Source organism: Dasypus novemcinctus, chromosome 19, assembly GCF_030445035.2.
Source record: "Dasypus novemcinctus isolate mDasNov1 chromosome 19, mDasNov1.1.hap2, whole genome shotgun sequence".
Classification (NCBI taxonomy): Eukaryota; Metazoa; Chordata; class Mammalia; order Cingulata; family Dasypodidae; genus Dasypus; species Dasypus novemcinctus.
In genome coordinates this window covers 49,198,780-49,215,304 of record NC_080691.1, presented here as the reverse complement: position 1 = coordinate 49,215,304, position 16,525 = coordinate 49,198,780, and the positions used below count along the sequence as shown (strand labels likewise).

The 16,525-nt window shown below is 58.1% G+C and overlaps 2 protein-coding genes and 1 long non-coding RNA gene across 13 annotated transcripts in view; 1 reads left to right on the top strand and 2 right to left on the bottom strand.

The window, feature by feature from the left end:
- The window catches only part of LOC139436984 (uncharacterized), a 48,777-nt gene extending 46,864 nt beyond the window's left edge, over positions 1 to 1,913 (bottom strand). The window contains exon 1 of the long non-coding RNA XR_011646536.1: positions 1,626 to 1,913. This is a non-coding gene — a long non-coding RNA (uncharacterized lncRNA). The remainder of the gene's footprint in view (positions 1 to 1,625) is intronic.
- LOC101438634 (cationic amino acid transporter 4) lies at positions 1,595 to 5,412 on the top strand. Of its 10 annotated transcripts, none has more exons than XM_071209910.1 (6): positions 1,595 to 1,697; positions 2,253 to 2,481; positions 2,580 to 3,595; positions 3,869 to 4,509; positions 4,745 to 4,853; positions 4,959 to 5,412. In XM_071209910.1, the coding sequence occupies exons 3-6, from the start codon at positions 2,614 to 2,616 to the stop codon at positions 5,135 to 5,137; spliced, it is 1,911 nt and encodes a 636-aa protein (XP_071066011.1). In that variant the 5' UTR covers positions 1,595 to 1,697; positions 2,253 to 2,481; positions 2,580 to 2,613; the 3' UTR covers positions 5,138 to 5,412. The 10 variants fall into 10 exon arrangements, with proteins under 10 accessions (XP_071066011.1, XP_071066014.1, XP_071066010.1 ...); XM_071209913.1 differs by having other exon boundaries at positions 1,602 to 1,697; positions 2,337 to 2,459; XM_071209909.1 differs by having other exon boundaries at positions 1,602 to 1,697; positions 2,337 to 2,481.
- Positions 5,413 to 6,165: 753 nt separating this feature from the next.
- On the bottom strand, positions 6,166 to 15,252 carry P2RX6 (purinergic receptor P2X 6). 2 transcript variants are annotated; one of them, XM_058281011.2, is made up of 12 exons: positions 15,070 to 15,252; positions 14,223 to 14,373; positions 12,676 to 12,747; positions 10,312 to 10,387; positions 10,050 to 10,143; positions 9,893 to 9,973; positions 9,670 to 9,811; positions 9,464 to 9,573; positions 8,042 to 8,135; positions 7,878 to 7,943; positions 7,670 to 7,747; positions 6,166 to 7,568 (listed from the first exon to the last, which is right to left on the bottom strand). In XM_058281011.2, the coding sequence occupies exons 1-12, from the start codon at positions 15,201 to 15,203 to the stop codon at positions 7,401 to 7,403; spliced, it is 1,266 nt and encodes a 421-aa protein (XP_058136994.2). In that variant the 5' UTR covers positions 15,204 to 15,252; the 3' UTR covers positions 6,166 to 7,400. The 2 variants fall into 2 exon arrangements, with proteins under 2 accessions (XP_058136994.2, XP_071066018.1); XM_071209917.1 differs by having other exon boundaries at positions 15,148 to 15,252.
- Between the last annotated feature and the right edge of the window lie 1,273 nt (positions 15,253 to 16,525).

The window sequence follows — 16,525 nt, the reverse complement described above, 5'->3', positions numbered from 1 at the left end:
ACGCACAAGGACTGCGCCCCGTAAGGAGAACCACCCAGCATGAAAGAAAATGCAGCCTGCCCAAGAATGGTGCCACACACACGGAGAGCTGACACAGCAAGATGACACAACAAAAAGAAACACAGATTCCCGGTGCCCCTGATAAGGACAGAAGTGGTCACAGAAGAACACACAGAGAGCAGACACCAGGGTGGGGGGGAACAAATAAATAAATAAATCTTAAAAAAAAAAAAAATAAAGAGTATGAATTCTAGTTTAGGATGATGAAAACAATCTGGAAATAGTAGAAATACACGATATTGCCAATATACTTAATGTCAAAGATTGTCCACTTAAAATGATGTTTATATGTTAATATTTTATTACAATAAAATATATTATCATTACAGAAATCCCTCCCCTTCTTATCTTCTTATAGAAATTGTTACAGAGAGCCATTCCTTTCTTCCAGAAATTGACCCTGAAGATACAGCTCTCACAGTACAAAAACGCAGGTGCAAAAGGCTATCCATTCAAGTGCTGTCTGTAATTGCAAATTACTAGAAGAATCCCAAAGGCCCATGCACGGTAAAGAAGCTGAATAATCTCTAGTGTGTCACCCAAAGGGGAAAAGAATGAGGAGGATTTCTGTGAACAGATGGATTGATTTCCAGGACATATTATTAAGAGACTTTTTTAAAGGCGTCTATGCTACCTTTTGTGTAATAAAGAAAGGATCTAATTTTTTTTAAAGAAAGGGTACTGCTTTATATCTTTTTGTGGAAGCATTTCAGGACAAGGGATGTCAGTTATGTTTAGGCAACTTTAGGGGTGAGGAGTGCAGGAGATGTCAGCCCAGCAGGAGACGGAAACCCACCTGAGAAGGTTCTCAGACAAATATCAGAAGGGGCCACAGAGGCCGGCTAAGGCACAGGGCTCCAAGTGCCACCATCTTCTCTAGACGTGCTCCTTCCCATTGAGCAGTGAGCCAGGTGGGCTGCAGCTCCCTGAGGCCCAATTGCACCAGCCACATAGAAAACACACAGAAGGTTCTGGGCGAGGAGGATGCCTGTTCTGGTTTGGTTCAGTGTGGCTGGGTTTGGTGGTCGTTTGGCTCTAAACAACTGAGCATTCTTTCACACCAACTTTCTCACTTTCGGACATACAGGAAGAGCTAAGACATACAGGAAGAGCTAAGTGGAAAGACACTTGGACTCAGGAAATAACTCAGCCCCAGGGAGTTCATGATGGCCGCCTAGAGACACGGGATGGCGACTAGCGGGGGAGCTGGATCGGGATCCCCCAGAGTCCTCCACGCCTAACTACGACGAAATGGGCCTCTGAGGGTGTGCCGCATGCTAGACGGCTGCAGCTTGTCCCAGGAGGCTACTTGCCCTCCTCGCAAAGGCTGTGTTTGTAGCTAAAAGCTCAGAACATCCAGCATTTGTTCAGCGTTTGGTTGCAGGGACTCCCCTCCCCACCCCTGCCAAACTCCCAGGCTCAACTCATCAGAGGCCTCCAGACCTCTAATGCACGCGTTGGGATGCATTCACGGCAGGTGCCTGCTGAGGTAGGAAGTGGGTGGCTACAGAGTGGGCCTTAACCCCGCCCCCAGGGCACCGCGTGACCCAGCGCCAGGCACTTACCTGGTGGCCTGGGCTTCCTTATCTGTGAACATAGAGCTTCCCGGGAACCTGGCGAGCGCTGGTCTAGATCTTGTAAAGAAGGATAGGGGGGACCATCTAGATGCGTGCGTGGGGGAGGGGAGTGCATGGGTGACTGCGGGGCGGGGCAGTCTGCAGACCCGGGGAGGTCGTTGTGCGGGGTCCGGCTCTGGGAGTGGGGACAGCGGGACCGGATGTTGGGGCGGTGTGTGGGGTCCGGGCCCCCTGCTGGGGGCATGGAGGCGGCGAACGGGATCCGGGCCCCAGGGAGGGGCGGGCCCTGCGCACAGGCGGGGCGGGGCGGGGCGGGCGCAGAGCGGCGGCGGCGGCGGCAGGTGGGTCGCGGGCGGTAGTGCGGGTGGGGCTGAGACCCGGCGGGGGAGTGCGGGGTGGAAGGCTCCGGTGCTTGGGGACAGGGACGCAGCGGAGTTGGCGACGCGGAGAGGTGCGCGGGGCGTCAGCTTTGGGGTCCAGGGCTCGGTGCGTTGATTCCCCAGCCTGGCGCAGGGGGTGGGGACTGACTGCCACTGTCTGAGGCGAGGTGGCCTGCGTGGGCCACGCCCCGGATAATAGAGCCGCTCCTATTCCGGGTTTCCACCTTGCTCTCAGATCCCAGATCAGGAGGGTTTCCCACCTCCTGCTCCCTGCGAATGTTCCCACTTTGCCCTCAGTGACACTCGGCTCACACCCCAGGTCCGACTGCACCAGATTCGCTGGGGAGAGGAGGAGGGCAGGCAGGACCCCCGTGCTTCCCGGTGACCCCCTGCCCTGCCTGCAGCGAGCCCTGAGCCCTCCCCCAGCTCAGCCCTCTGGCAGGTGCATGTGCTCACATCCCCAGGTCAGGGACGGGGACTGGGCTGTGGGTGGGCAATCCAGAAGGGACTGAAGATGCCTGACCCCACCCAGCAGCCCGTCATTCCCCTCTGACCCTGGCAGGTGACTGGGCCCACACTCCTCTCTGCTGCCCACCATGGCCTGGCAACTGCCCAGCGCCGCCAGCCTGGCACACTTCTGCAGGAAGCTGAACCGGCTGAAGCCCCTGGAGGAGTCCACCATGGAGACATCCCTGAATCGCTGCCTGTCCACGCTGGACCTGGCCCTTCTGGGAGTAGGTGGCATGGTGGGCTCGGGCCTCTATGTGCTCACGGGCACTGTGGCCAAGGAGATGGCTGGCCCAGCTGTACTCGTGTCCTTCGCTGTGGCTGCTGTAGCCTCCCTGCTGGCAGCCCTGTGCTACGCGGAGTTTGGAGCCCGTGTGCCCCGTACAGGCTCTGCCTACCTCTTCACCTACGTGTCCGTGGGTGAGCTGTGGGCCTTCCTCATTGGCTGGAATGTGCTGCTCGAGTACCTCATCGGTGGTGCCGCCGTGGCCCGGGCCTGGAGTGGCTACCTGGATGCCATGTTCGGCCACCACATCCGCAACTTCACTGAGACCCACATAAGCAGCTGGCAGGTGCCCTTTCTGGCCCGTTACCCGGACTTCCTGGCCGCCGGCATCCTACTTCTGGCCTCTGCCTTTGTCTCCTGCGGAGCCCGCGTCTCCTCATGGCTCAACCACACCTTCTCGGCCATCAGCCTCTGCGTCATCCTCTTTATCATCATCCTGGGCTTCTCCCTGGCCAGCCTGGAAAACTGGAGTGCAGAGGAGGGTGGGTTCGCACCCTTCGGCTTCTCGGGCATCATGGCTGGCACTGCCACCTGCTTCTACGCCTTCGTAGGCTTCGACGTCATTGCTGCTTCCAGCGAGGAGGCCCGGAACCCGCGGAAGGCCGTCCCCATGGCCATCGCCATCTCTCTCGGCCTGGCGGCCACGGCCTACATCCTAGTCTCCACCGTGCTTACCCTCATGGTTCCCTGGCACAGCCTCGACCCAGACTCGGCGCTCGCCGATGCCTTCTACCAGCGGGGCTACAGCTGGGCCGGCTTCATCGTGGCAGCGGGCTCCATCTGCGGTGAGGAAGCAGCACCTTGCAGGGTGGGAACTGGGTGGGGTGGTGGGGAGAGAGGCAGCCCCCTGTCCTGGGCTTCCTGGGTTGACCCCTGCTGTGTAACTGTCCCAGGAGGGCTCTGATGATTAGAGAATCCTCCACTCCCACTCACCACCTTCCCCAAATTCTCCAACGGGCCTGTGACTGACACTGGGTGGGAGGTGACTGAGCACCCACACCCACCCAGGTCCACACACCCTTGCTGACAGGCCCCTCACTCCTGCTCCTCTGCTGCAGCCATGAATACGGTCCTGCTCAGTAACCTCTTCTCCCTGCCACGCATCGTCTATGCCATGGCAGCCGACGGACTGTTCTTCCAGGTGTTTGCCCGCGTGCACCCCAGGACCCAGGTCCCCGTGATGGGCATCCTGGTGTTTGGGGTCTTCATGGCCCTCCTAGCCCTGGTACTCGACCTCGATGCACTGGTGCAGTTCCTGTCCATCGGGACGCTGCTCGCCTACACCTTCGTGGCAGCCAGCGTCATCGTGCTACGTTTCCAGAAGACCTCTCAGCCCAGCTCCCCGGGCGCGGCCAGCCCCGACCCTGAGGCCAAGGAGCACAACTCCTTCTCAGACCACCTCCAGCTGGTGCGGGATGAGCATGCCTCAGGTCCCGAGCCTGGACAGTTGCGGCCGGCCCTGAGGCCCTACCTGGGCTTCCTGGGTGACTGCGGCCACAGAACTGCTGTGGCTTGGGCGCTCGGCCTCCTGGTGGCCTCTGCCATCACCCTGAGTGGCGTGCTCATCTTTGGAGACTCAGCCCTGCACCTGCCACGCTGGAGCTACATCCTGCTGGTCCTGCTCAGCGGGGTCACCTTTCTGCTCAGTCTCGCTGTCCTGGCAGCCCACCAGCAGGAGCGCCTACAGGATACCTTCCAGGTACCACCCCAACCCACACTCTCTACCCCTCGCTCGTAGCCCAGTTGACTCTATGGCCAGGTTCTGCCGCTGCAGAATGAACGAGGAGAGCTTGGAGGACTGGGGACGCCACTGCATGTGGCCACCCTTTCTTTGTGCACGGGGGGTGGGCACATGCCTCCTAAATCTCCTGAGGTAGAAAAAGGAGGCCCTAGGGTAGCAGATCTTCCCCACAGCTCAGCTCTTGTCCCCTCAGATGCCCCTGGTGCCCCTGACGCCAGCTTTGAGTATCCTCCTCAACATCTGCCTCATGCTGAAGCTAAGCTACCTGACCTGGCTGCGCTTTTTCGGCTGGCTGCTGATTGGTGAGTTGGGATGAGGGGGAACATGGGAGGTCGGGATGCTGAGCAGGTGGTGGGAAGAGGGCCAGGCGGGCTGGACCTGCCTCTCAGACCCTCCCACCGCCGCAGGCCTCACTGTGTATTTCGGCTACGGCATCCGGCACAGCAAGGAGAACCTGCGGGAGCCACAGGAGCCAGCCGTTGCACGCTACGTGGTGTTCCCCAGCAGCAGCCTGGAGGAGACGGTGCAGGCTGTGCAGCCACCTGCCCAGGAGCCTGACCTCACGGAGCAGCCTGTCCGGCCATGAGGCTGCCCATGGCCTGCCAGTGCCCCTGCCCCTTCTGTCCTGGGCAGCTTGGGCTGGCATGGGCCGGGGAGCCTCAGGACCTTAGGCCCTCAGCCACCAAGGCAAAGTTCCAAGTCTTCGGGGAGCAGGCCATGGCCAGCACTGGTGGCATGGACTCTTTGCCCAGCACCTTCCGGCAGATTGTGACACACTCTAGCCACAGGCCAGGCAGCCGGGCGGCTAGAAAGAAGCCCACGGTTCTGGGAGATCTACAATAATACCTACCCGACCATCTGCATGGCCTGCTGCCGTGTCCACTGTGGCATTCTTTTGGCACTGAGTCCTCACCTACCCCTGGGAACCAGTTGATTGCCCCAAGGCCCAGCAGAGATGCCAAAAGTTCTGCAAAAGGGGAGGTCAGGGCTGGGCCGGGCCAGTGCCCTCTGCCCAGCTCAGAAAGGAGACACGCACGGAGGGCATGGGCCGTGTCTCCAAGGGTCAACAGGGCCCATGACAGAAGTGGGGTCAGGACCCATCTGCAGACTTCCCCATGTCCCCCAGGAGCAGATCCAGGAAGCAGAGGCTCGGGCCTAAGGCTATGATTCCCAGAGAACCTTCGACTTCCCGGGACTCTAAGACAGTAGGCTGTGTGCCTGAGGCCTGCTCGGGGATGTTGCGACCCCCCACACTCACACCCCACTGCGGGCACATGCCTGCACGGCCCACGCCCACCTTGGCAGCCCACAGGTGCTGTCACTGCCATCAGCAGACTGAGGCCATAGCTCTTTCCAAGCTCCATCCTGCATTTCGATTCTCCCAGGTGGCAGCTCTCAGCTGCCACAGCCCACACTCATGCCCTCTCCCTCTGCCCTCCCACTCAGGGGATTGGAGGTGAGGGCTCAGAGTGGCACGCATGCATGAGGGGGCCCCATTTCTTGGGCAGGGGGAGTCCCCACAAAAGCCCCAGTCCCCCCCACAGCTGGGCAGTGTCCACTGCTGATGCTTCCCCTTCCCATTCCAGCCCCATAAAGAAAAGTCAGGAAGCTGGAGGCTTTGTCAGGTTTTAACTCCTCAGCCTTCTCCAGCCATGACATAAGCTTTCTTGGGGTCCTGCTGTGAAAACCAGGCTTTGGATGGGCCCCCCTTTCCCGCCCTGGCTCTGCTGGCCCACCTCCCCTGGGCATCCTCCAGAGATTGAGGGGCAGCAGGGTCCCCAAGGGCTTTGCAGAGGCTCCTGGAGTTGACTAATCCTGACACTGGCCCATCAGGAGCCCCAGCTCTGGCCCTTCCCCACCAGGTCCATGTCACTCTAAGAGCTACCTACCAGCACAACCCTGGCCACCGGGGCCCATGAGAAAGTAGCCCCTTGCCACCCCTGCCCACCACCCTGGGATCAAGAGGTGCCTGGCTCCTTCAGCCCTGTCTTGACTGTTGGTCCTGGGGCAATAGGGAAATTCTCTGGCAGGCAGGACTGGGCCCCACTGAAGGGTTCCAGAACTGGAATCTGGCCAGCCAGCTGGGGGCCAGGTCTGCCTCTTTAACATCTATTGGTAGCATTCCTTCCAGATATTTCTTCCACCTGGGGGGCCTGGGCCTCCCAAGTACAGGTGCCCAGACAGGTTCCTAGCCATGGCCTGGGGCAGCAGTGAATTCCAGATGCACTGGGTGCCTGTCCTCAGAGCTCCCAGGAAGCCCAGTGGGGCTGGGCTGGGGATTACCAAGGACTCACATAAAAGGTCCCCAAAGCCCTTCAGTGACCACCAATGTAGCCTCTCTCCTCCCCTCCCCTCCAAGCCCTCCAGAGCCTGGGGTGGCCCCCCAGGGAAGGGGCTGATGCTCCGAAGCTGAGCAGGTGCTACCCCCCACCTCCATTCTGCAGACAAGCCCCAAAGCTGGATGAGACCTGCCCGTGGTTGCCTCTTGCTACCTTAACTGGGCTTAGGCTGCACGGACCCCAGGGAAGGAGAGTTCAAAGGGTGGCATCCACAACAGCCAGTGGGTGGCGCCTGTGGGAGTCGGGGGTGACAGAGTCTGGGAGAACAGCCTGCCAGCAGCATCCAGAGAAGTGGGTGCCCCAGGCTCTCCCTGTCTCCATGGTTTCACAGCAGGTCTCTGTATGGAAACAGATGACTCTGTGGCTCCCCCAGGAGAGCACCTGCCAAGATTGGAGTCAGGGGGTGGGAGGGAAAAAGAGTCTTCCTGGGGGTGTAAGGGTGCTGGTCTTTCGTCCCTGAGGTCCCCCATCCTTCCAGACCCCTGACCCAGGAGGGAACAGCCCCAAGCCTCAGGCATGAGCTGGTGGTGGGACCAGAGCCCGGACCCCTGGTGTCACCATCTGGCTGGGGGTGGAGGCCGGTGCTGGGCCCATGTAAGGCCTCTGGGCAGCCTGCTGTGGAGTTGTGAAAAATAGCTGGGTCCACACGGGGTTAGCTGTCACCTTCGGGGCCTTTGCCTGCAGATAAGGACAGCAGATCAGGGCTCTGGTCTCCATCCTCCCAGGGAGCACAGCAGCCCGGCACAGCGGCCTCAGCACCCAGCTGGCCCGCAGCTCACCTCCTCGTACTTGTTCCTCCAGTAGAAATGGGCTTCTCCATCCACATACAGCAGCAGCAGGTCACAGAGGAAGGTGACCTTGGGAGAGGCAGGGCAGACCCACGTCTAGCTCCCCAACCCAACCTGCACCCCAAAACACCACCCACAAGCACAGGGTGCTTGGGCACGCAGGTGCCACAGCTATGGGGAGCCAGTTGCAACCACTCACCACACCTAGCCAAGCCACTCCAGTGCCCAGAGTGATGGTCGTGGGAATGAGCCCGAACTTCCCCGCCTGAGAGAGAGAGAAACCCAGCTGAGCCAGCCTCAGGTCATACCTGTGGCCCCACGCCTCCAGCCCTGTCTCCCCCATTGGCCCCCTCTGGCCCCTACCCGCCCAGTGACCAGGATGTCAAAGCGGATCCCATAGAGCTTGAGCAGGCTCCGAGCTTCCACACCAGGGGCCTCCCACCAGTGAGTGGCTGTCCTGGGGACAAGAGACAGTGGTCTGGGGGCCAGCTCAGTCTCCTCCAGCCAAGTCCTCTTGCTTTCTTATCCAACCACTCCATCCGTCTCCATCTCAAACCAGAAACCTGTTGCCAAGGACAGGGGAAAAACAAACGGGCCTGCCCCTAGGAAGCTCCCTGCCTTCTGAGAGGAAGGGTGGGGGTGATCAGAGGGTCCCTAAACAGGCACCAGCAGTGGGTATAGGGAGGGTAATGGGGTAGACCCAGTGCTGAGAGAGCCCCAGGGAAGGGAGGTAGCTCATTCTCCCCTAGACACCAAGGAAGGTTTCCTGGAGTGGGCCTGAAAGAAGCCACATGTGGATTTCCAGGGGTCAGGAAGGAGGTATTCTAAGCAGAGAAAGTAGAGCCAGCAAGAGCAGAGGTGGGGAGAGCAGGGTATGTGGGGGGGGTCAACCCCACATGGTGGTGAAGGGCTGGGGAGGTCGGCCTAGCCAGACCCGGCAAGGCCCAGCGAGCAGCGTGGAGAGGCTCCGCTCCCAGGCCCAGCAGCCACGTGGGCACGTGGGGTCAAGAGCAAGACCACAAGGCCACGGGAGGTGGCGGCAAGACCTGTGGGACGCTGTTCAGAAGACTGAAAAACAGGACCGTGGGTGCAATGCCAGATCCTTGAGTACATCCTGGATCCAGGGGAAGGGAAAAAAAGAAACACTGGAGGATGATTACTGGGGACGGATGGGAACATTAAAATGCTGGCTCTCTTCCGTCATTGCTGGGTGTGTCAACAGTGCGACGGTGTGGCTGGCAAGGTTCCTCGTTCTCAGAACAGGCAGGACAGGGTTGCCGAGGGGACGAGTGTCTGCATGACCGCCACTGACATCTGTATGACATCAGTCTAAATAAATCCCCCTCATTCCAGAGGGGAGAAAGTGAATGTGGCAAAAATGGTAACCCCCTGGGGAGTCCAGAGCAAGCATAAATTAGGGTGCTCCAGGAATGAGTCTTTTGACTTTGCTCTGGTTTCTTTGAAACATTGTAGATAAAACTCAGCTGGGAGTCCTGTGGCCTGGAGGTAAGATGCTGGAGTCAGAGGGTGGGGGAGGAGGGGAGGAGCCTGGTAAAGAGGACGGGTGGGGCGGAGCCTGTGCTAGGAGAAGGGGGTGCCAGAGAACACCCCCCTCCAGCCACCCACCCCAGCCACTTCCCGTGATACCATCCCCCATCCCAGCCCCTCTAGGAGCATCCAGACAGCAGGGCCCGGGAGTTGGTGGGTCCCGGCCACCCCCACTGTGGCTAGAGAGGGACGCCAGCGAGGGGCAGCAGGCGTGGGATGGGGCGGCAGGGGCCACACCTGAAGTTGTAGCTCCTCTCCTGCAGCCGGAAAGCATAGTGGGGCCAGCAATCGGAGCCCCCGACGTCCAAGTCACAGTCCCAGCGGACGCGGACGCCGACAGCACCACCCTAGCAGGCCGCGCGTCACTGGTCTGCCGGTGGGAGGCCAGGGACCCCTCCCCACAACCAGGCTGCAGAGCCCCCTACCCGTCCCCGCAGACCCACCAGCAACGCCAGGTCCTCGAAAGTACCCCCGGCCGCCTCCACAAGATCCCCGATGCGGAACACGGGGCAGTAGGGTCTGGAGCGCGGATCATGGCGACAGTGCTTGAAATAGGTGGCGTCCCAGGTCTCCAGGGCGTTGGACCTGGAAGGGGTCAGGACGCGGGTGGGTGGTCGTCCTTGGGGTAGAGCATCTGGGCACTGGCCAGGACCCGCCCGGGCTTACTTGGAGAAGTTGAACTTGCTGAAGGTGACGGTGTTTTTGATGAACAGCGTGAAGTTCTCGGCCTGGAGCAGGAGGGGCTTCCTGAGGCCAGGAGGGAGGTGAGGGCAAGTCCCTGCAGACCCCACCCCGGGCCCTGCATTGGGGTGGGGGCACTCACATTGGCATGGGGCCGTCCTCCACCGGGCACCAGCCGAGGATCTCGCAAGTCCTGTGGGTGCTGTTGAACTCCACACACTGGCCTGTTTTGATGCCTCAAAAAAAACAAACTCCAGACCCTCAAATCTCCACAGGGCCTGGGAAGGGGCGGGCAGGGCGTTTCGGCAGAACAGGGAGACGCGGGGACAGAGGCTGTGCCGTGCATGCATTCAGGGTCACAGCCGGCCCCGGTGGAGGTGTTGGAAGACAGGGCCCATGATTACCGTGGCTATGGGTCACTGTCTCCCCTTCAGGACAGTCCTCGTCAGCCCAGCAGTTAGCGAGCGGAACGGAAGGGTGCTGGGGGAGATGGGTGAGAGAGCAGAGTTGCCATGGGCCCAGGAGGGCGTCTCCCCTCCATGATGCCAGCCAGCAGCCAGAGGGACAATCCCCTCCCCATGTCCTCACAAGGTTCCCTGAGTTTGGGGCACATGGAAGAGCTGGAGGATACAAAGGCAAGGAGGCATCAGAAGGGCTTAGAAGAGGGGCAAGTAGCTGCCCAGGCACTGCTGCCTGGAGACCCTGCACTAGGGTGGCAAGAAGGGCTCAAAGCTTCTAAGAAGCCAGAAGGAGATGATGAATGGGGGCTCTGTAGGGGATGGGATGTTGGTAAGTGGGGCAGAGAACATTGTGGAGCCACCTGTTCTGTTACACTGTCCCAGGTGGGCCCCTCCTCTGTCCCTCCTCTCCACCCTGGCTGGGCCACCGTCTCCTCCAACCAGACCCAGCAGTCATCACCACATGGCCCTGCCTCCGACTCTGCCCCATCCATTCCCACTCTGCAGCCTGGGTGGCCCATCCCGATGTGCTGAAAATTGCCCGTGGCTCCCTGCTGTTCCTACAATCAAGTTCAGCTCCTTAGCAGGGTACACAAGGCCTCGAGGTCGTGGACTCCCACGCCATGCTGAATTGACTCTCCAACCTCTTAGCAATGCCTCATCTCCCACAGCTCCAGGCCTTTGCCCCCACAGCCCCTTGTGCCTGGCTATCTCAAGCCAGCCAAATCCACCAGCTCATCGATTTCTCAAAATTTAGGATTCCACCCAAGCCTCGCCCTTCCTGATGCCAAGGGCAGCTTTCATGTTTGTAGGAAACCACAGCACCTTTTTGCTCATGCTTAGCTCAGGGTCACTTATGATCCCTGGGTGTTTTTCACTACAACTCTGGTTAAGCCAGTTTCCCCCATCCCCACCTTGTTCTTGTTCATTTCTCACCCAGAAATGCAGATCCAGGATGAGAAGCAGGCTTCCCTGGTTCTCCCAGCCACAGCCTTTGCCATCATAGAGCCCACTACCTTGGCTCGTGGCTATCTGTGTAGGGTCCCCTTGAGCTATGGCAGTTTGAGTTTTGTGAGCCCCATTCGGGACCCGGCCCAGGGTGAGAATCCAGGGGTGAAGGATTTGACACCATATAGGCTGGGAGGGTCAAAGCTATGAGAATAGTCAGGAGACTCTGACTATTTGGGAAGCCTGGTTGTCAGTTTGGATGAATTATCTGGCAGTCTTGTGGCCTCACAACCACTGTGGGCCTCCCTTGGAAACATGGGGAGGAGGGATAGGCCAGAGCCCATGGTTTCCCACAAAGTTTCAGAGCAGCGTATCAACTGAACATTAAATAAACATCTTTTGAGCATTTTGGAAAGGGAAGGACATCATTTGGGTTCATTAAACATAAGCACATCCTTGCAGACATATCTCGCCTCCATGATGGACGGGGACCAACATGCTGTGTCCCAGTGACTCTGGTAGGACCAGGGTTGGGGGACAGGTGACCATGCCATTACCCTCCAGCCCAGCAAGTGATTAAATGTCTGGACTTGCTTAAAGAAAGATGTCACCAGGGACGATTCCAACCTATGTCCCAAGTCCCAAATGTTCAAACAAAACCCACAGCTGGGAAGGAGAATGAATGTCCTCTGCAACAGATGCTGGACCTCTAGATACAGCACCAAATAAGCGGTACAGGGGAGATTTCAAGGGAGGAATCTGCATTTCTGGATGAGAAATGAGCAAGAACAAAGTGGGTTCAACCAGCTGTAGTGAAGAACACCCAGCAGTCATAAGTGACCCCAAGCTAAGCATGAGCTTAACTGTGGTTTCCCACAAAAATGAAAGCTACTTTGGGAAACATTAATAGAGGCTGGGCAGAGAGAAAGGGGAGGTGATCTTCCAGCTTTGCTCTTGCTTATATGCCCACCTGAGTGTCATGCCAGAGGAAGGACAGAATGGGAAAGAGGCTGGACTCTTCATGGGGCAACAACAACGGAAAGCCCCAAAGCTAGGGTGCTCAGAGGTCCAGAACCATGGCATTAGAGTCCATGGACCTAAGCCTGAACCCAGCCCTGTCACCCACAGGCTGTGTGGCATTAGGCAAGTGACTCAACCCTTCTGAGCCTCAGTCTTCTTATCTTAAATGGGGATCATGGTCATTCCTACCACAATATTTATGAAGATTAAGTGAAATAAATGAATCACAGAGAGGGTTTAACCCCAGTGCCTGGGATGTACAGAAGGCACAGAAGGACAAGGAAGAAGAGGAACGTGATTGACAGCCAAGGGACCCCCTGGAAAGCTCCCGGGCAGCCTTACCTCTGGACATCTGCCCTGAACTTGGGTTGGCATCACGTGGAAATTGGTCACCAAGAAGAACACATTTTCTCCCTAAGAAATAAGTCCTGGGGTTAGCCTCTCCTTGGCTCCTTCAACTGGGAGGTTGGAGGTGGGCAGCTGGGTTTGTGAGGGAAGAGGACCGAGCCCCGTCTGGTCATGAACCCAACCCCATCCCCAAAAGACACCCCCAGGGAGGCAGGTTGAGGCGGAGATGGGAGGTTGGCTGGGCTTCTGGCCTCTGCCCCGTGGCCCCTTGTGCCTGGCTACCTGCACCAGCCGAATCCACGAGCTCATCAGTTTCAGCCTCGCCTCCTGTAGGAAACCCTTCCTGGTGGCCCGTTTTTGTGGGAAACCACAGCCCTTCCTTGGGACGAGGTTATTTCTCTTGTTCACCCTCATTTGCTCAACCAGAATTTTCCAAGAGCCTCCTGCTTCTGTGCAGTGAGGATCAGAACTGAGTTGGGCTGGGGTGCCACCCAGGGTAGTAGGGGAGGTGGTGAACTCTGCCTGGGTGCAAGGGCGACCAAGCACCAGAAGGGTGGCTGGCCCCTGAGTGCTGTGCAGGAGAGCTTTGTGTGATCAGGGAGTGTGTGACCAGGAAGGGGTTGGGCACTGGGCAGAGGGCAAGGAAAGGTGCAGCAGAGGTTAGAATACAGAGGGACCCAAAGTCCCTCCACCATCAAGGAAGGGGAGCCTTGGAAGGGTTGCCAGCAGGGCCCAGCAAGACCTGATGAGAGTTTGCCTGCAGTAAGGAGTGCACCTGGAGGTGGGGGTAGCCGGGGTGAGAAAGTCAGAGGATCCATTAGGAGACCCCAGCCTCAGGCAGGCATAGACGAGGAGGCCTGTGGCTGCTGGCAGGAGGGAAGAATGTTAGGAAGAAGCAGAGACAGAAGGGAAGGATAGAAGGGTGCCCAGACCAAGTCCCCATCCAGCTTTGGCACTGGTGGACATCCTGGCCCTCAACTGGATCAGGAGAGGCCACGATGAGAGATGATTTCTCTTTGGACGTGGTGAGTATGCACGCAGGAAGCAGCTGGGGCTCAGGGCAGGTTGTCACTGGGACTTCAATTTGGGTGTCAGCAGAATGGAGGGGGTAGCGAAGGTTACAGAAATGGTGGGTAGAAGGAGAAGGGGCCAGGTAAATGTGGTCTAAGAGGGGCAGAGAAGAAGCACCTGACAGTGGTGCCCCAGGTCAGCAAGGAGAACTCTCAGGAAGTTCCAGACCTTCTCCCGCCCCTCAACCCCTCAACCCCATCCTCAAGCTCAAGTCTTGAGTTCCCAGATTCCTTTTCAGATGCAGCCTTTGCAAATGCAGCTCCTCTGACCTGGCTTCTCTCACCCCGTTCCCTCATCTGCCTGGAAACCTCCTACACATCCCTGAAAGCCCTTCCCATCCTGCCCTGTAGACTACACAAGACCCTCTAACCCACCTCTGGCATCACATGCCCCTCTCTCTTATATTCTTACTTCAAGAGCCCCCACCGAACACACCAACTCACGCTGGGCAGCAGAACCAAGATACCCACCTGCGGTGGCTTCACAAAGTCAGCCACATCCCATAGCCGGTTTCCAAGCTCCTTGATCTGGGTCACAGAAACCCCTTTGAGTTTAGTAATGACAGAAATCTGGGGGTCCAGGTCACGCTCCTGGTAGCCTTTTTTGGCCAGAAGGGCCCACCTGGGGAGGAGAAGATAGGTACTGTTGTGGTGTCCCCGGTGCATGGAAGCAGTGTGAGAGCTGGTTCTCACATACACTGCCTCTCTCCCCACTGCTCCGGTGCCCCAGGCCTGCGTGGGACGCTGTCCACTCCACCCCGTGCAGTCACATCACACTCATGCCCCAAGGTTCCCAGCCCAGCCTTAGGCCCTTCGAGAGGCCCCTCACTTCTCTCCGGCCTCATTTCCTCCCCCAGATTCCTGGGCCAGATGCTCCAGCCAGCCATGAGATAACTCTGCCCTCCCCACCACCACCATCTTTGCCTGCCAACACCCCTCCTCTCCTAAAGACTCCCCTGACCCCAGCTAGAACAGTGGTCTGTCTCCAGGGCCTTAGCGTTCCAGCTGTCTTAGGTATTGGGAAATCCTCCTCCCCCACTAGGGCACTTCCTGGTGGCAGAAGGAGGCACTGATCCTGCTCTGTCCTCAGGGCCCAACACAGGGCTAGGACAAAGTCCTGAAAAGGAGGCAGAGAGACACACAGGGGGACGCAGCTCACAGCTAGCTCTTGTATCCCATTGGCCTCTGAACTGATGGAGGTCCCTCCTTCTGCCTGCCCTCCACCAGCCCAGCCTCCGAAGAACCAAACCTTCAACCCTCAGGCGAAGAGGGACCGGCCACCACCCTTTGGCCCATCTGGCAACAACCATTCTCTTACCCCACCACGTAGGCCAAGACCCCAAGCTGCAGCAGCCTCTGCAAGGCGCCCACCCGCCAGTTCCTTGTCATCACATACTTCTCCGTCTTGTAATCCAGAAGCCCCCAGCCTGCCATGACCCCGTAGAAGCCCATGCTCCCAGCTCCTGCTGGCTGCTGGGGTGCATGAGTCAGCACGGCAGCTGCACAGTCACAGCCGAATGGGAGGCAAAGCCTAATCCCAAGCTGGGACCGGCCAGCAGCTGTTAAAGGGACACCACCACCTGGGCAGGATCCAGCTCCCACCCTCGGCTCGTCTGCGTCCCCAGCTGCCCTGAGCCTCTGTCTACCAGACACAGAGGTAAGCAGTCTCTGTTTCTGCCTTGTGGGGTTTACTTTCTTAGGAGGTGAAGGAATGATAAGTGTTGGGAGAGGGTGGCCTGGCAGCAGGAGCCCTGAGGAGGGGCCAAGGAAAGCTTCAGGAAGAAATGACCTCTGAGCTGACACCTGAAGATTCTGCAGCTCAGCAAGTAATGGAGCTGGGGCGGGAGGGAGAGAGGAGTACATGGGAAGGCTGAGAAGCAGGAGAGAGAACTGGAGTCACAGAAGAGTCATGAGCAAGGGTGTGCAGGGGGGGGGGTGACCCGGCTCTGCCAGTTTCCTCAGGCCTTCCCGCAGCTCTGGGCCCCCCAACTCAAGCAGGCAATAGCGCAGGGAATAGGGCAGTGCTAAAGCATAGACACTAGCATTGAGGTGGAGAAAGTGGCCACAGGAGTTGCTGAGGGCAGGGAGAGGGAAGAAGAGAAGTGATGTGGGGGCATTTTTGGGACTTTCGAGTTGTCGTAAATGATATTGCAGGGTCAGATGCTGGACTTTATATATCCTACCATAACCCACTGAACGTACTGGGGGAGAGTGTGAACTACAATATAAACTATTATCCATGTGGTGCAGCAGTGCTCCAAAATGTGTTCACCCAGTGCGATGAGGGTGCCACAATGATGGGGGAGGTTGTTGGTGTGGGAGGAGTGGGGTGGGGAGGTGGTGGGTATATGGGAACCTCTTATGTTTTCTAATGTAACATTTTTTGAGATGTATATATCTTCAAAAAATACAATTTACAAAAATGATCGGGGTGGGGGTGGGGAGTGGGAACCTCTTATGTTTTGTTTTGTTTTTTTAAGAGATTTATTTTTTATTTATTTCTCTCCCCATTCCCCATTGTCTGCTCTCCGTGTCCATTCGCTGTGTGTTCTTCTGTGTCGCTTGCATTCTTGTCAGCGGCACGGGAATCTGTGTCTCTTTTCATTTGATTCATCTTGCAGCGTCAGCTCTCCATGTGTGCAGCGCCACTCCTGGGCAGGCTGCACTTTTTTCACACAGGGCAGCTCTCCTTAGAGGAACACTCCTTGCACCTGGGGCTCCCCTACATGGGGGACACCCCTGCGTGGCACAGCACTCCTTGAGTGCATCAGCAC

Bases quoted from the DNA above. Each gene is read 5' to 3' on its own strand.
- LOC101438634 (XM_071209910.1), top strand. From the start codon at position 2,614: ATGGCCTGGCAACTGCCCAGCGCCGCCAGCCTGGCACACTTCTGCAGG. The intron at 3,596-3,868 runs GTGAGGAAGCAG...CCTCTGCTGCAG, and splicing joins GGCAGCGGGCTCCATCTGCG to CCATGAATACGGTCCTGCTC. The intron at 4,854-4,958 runs GTGAGTTGGGAT...CCACCGCCGCAG, and splicing joins TTTCGGCTGGCTGCTGATTG to GCCTCACTGTGTATTTCGGC.
- P2RX6 (XM_058281011.2), bottom strand. From the start codon at position 15,203: ATGGGCTTCTACGGGGTCATGGCAGGCTGGGGGCTTCTGGATTACAAG. The intron at 12,748-14,222 runs GTGGGTATCTTG...CTTATTTCTTAG, and splicing joins ACTTTGTGAAGCCACCGCAG to GGAGAAAATGTGTTCTTCTT. The intron at 9,974-10,049 runs GTGAGTGCCCCC...TCCTGGCCTCAG, and splicing joins GAGGACGGCCCCATGCCAAT to GAAGCCCCTCCTGCTCCAGG.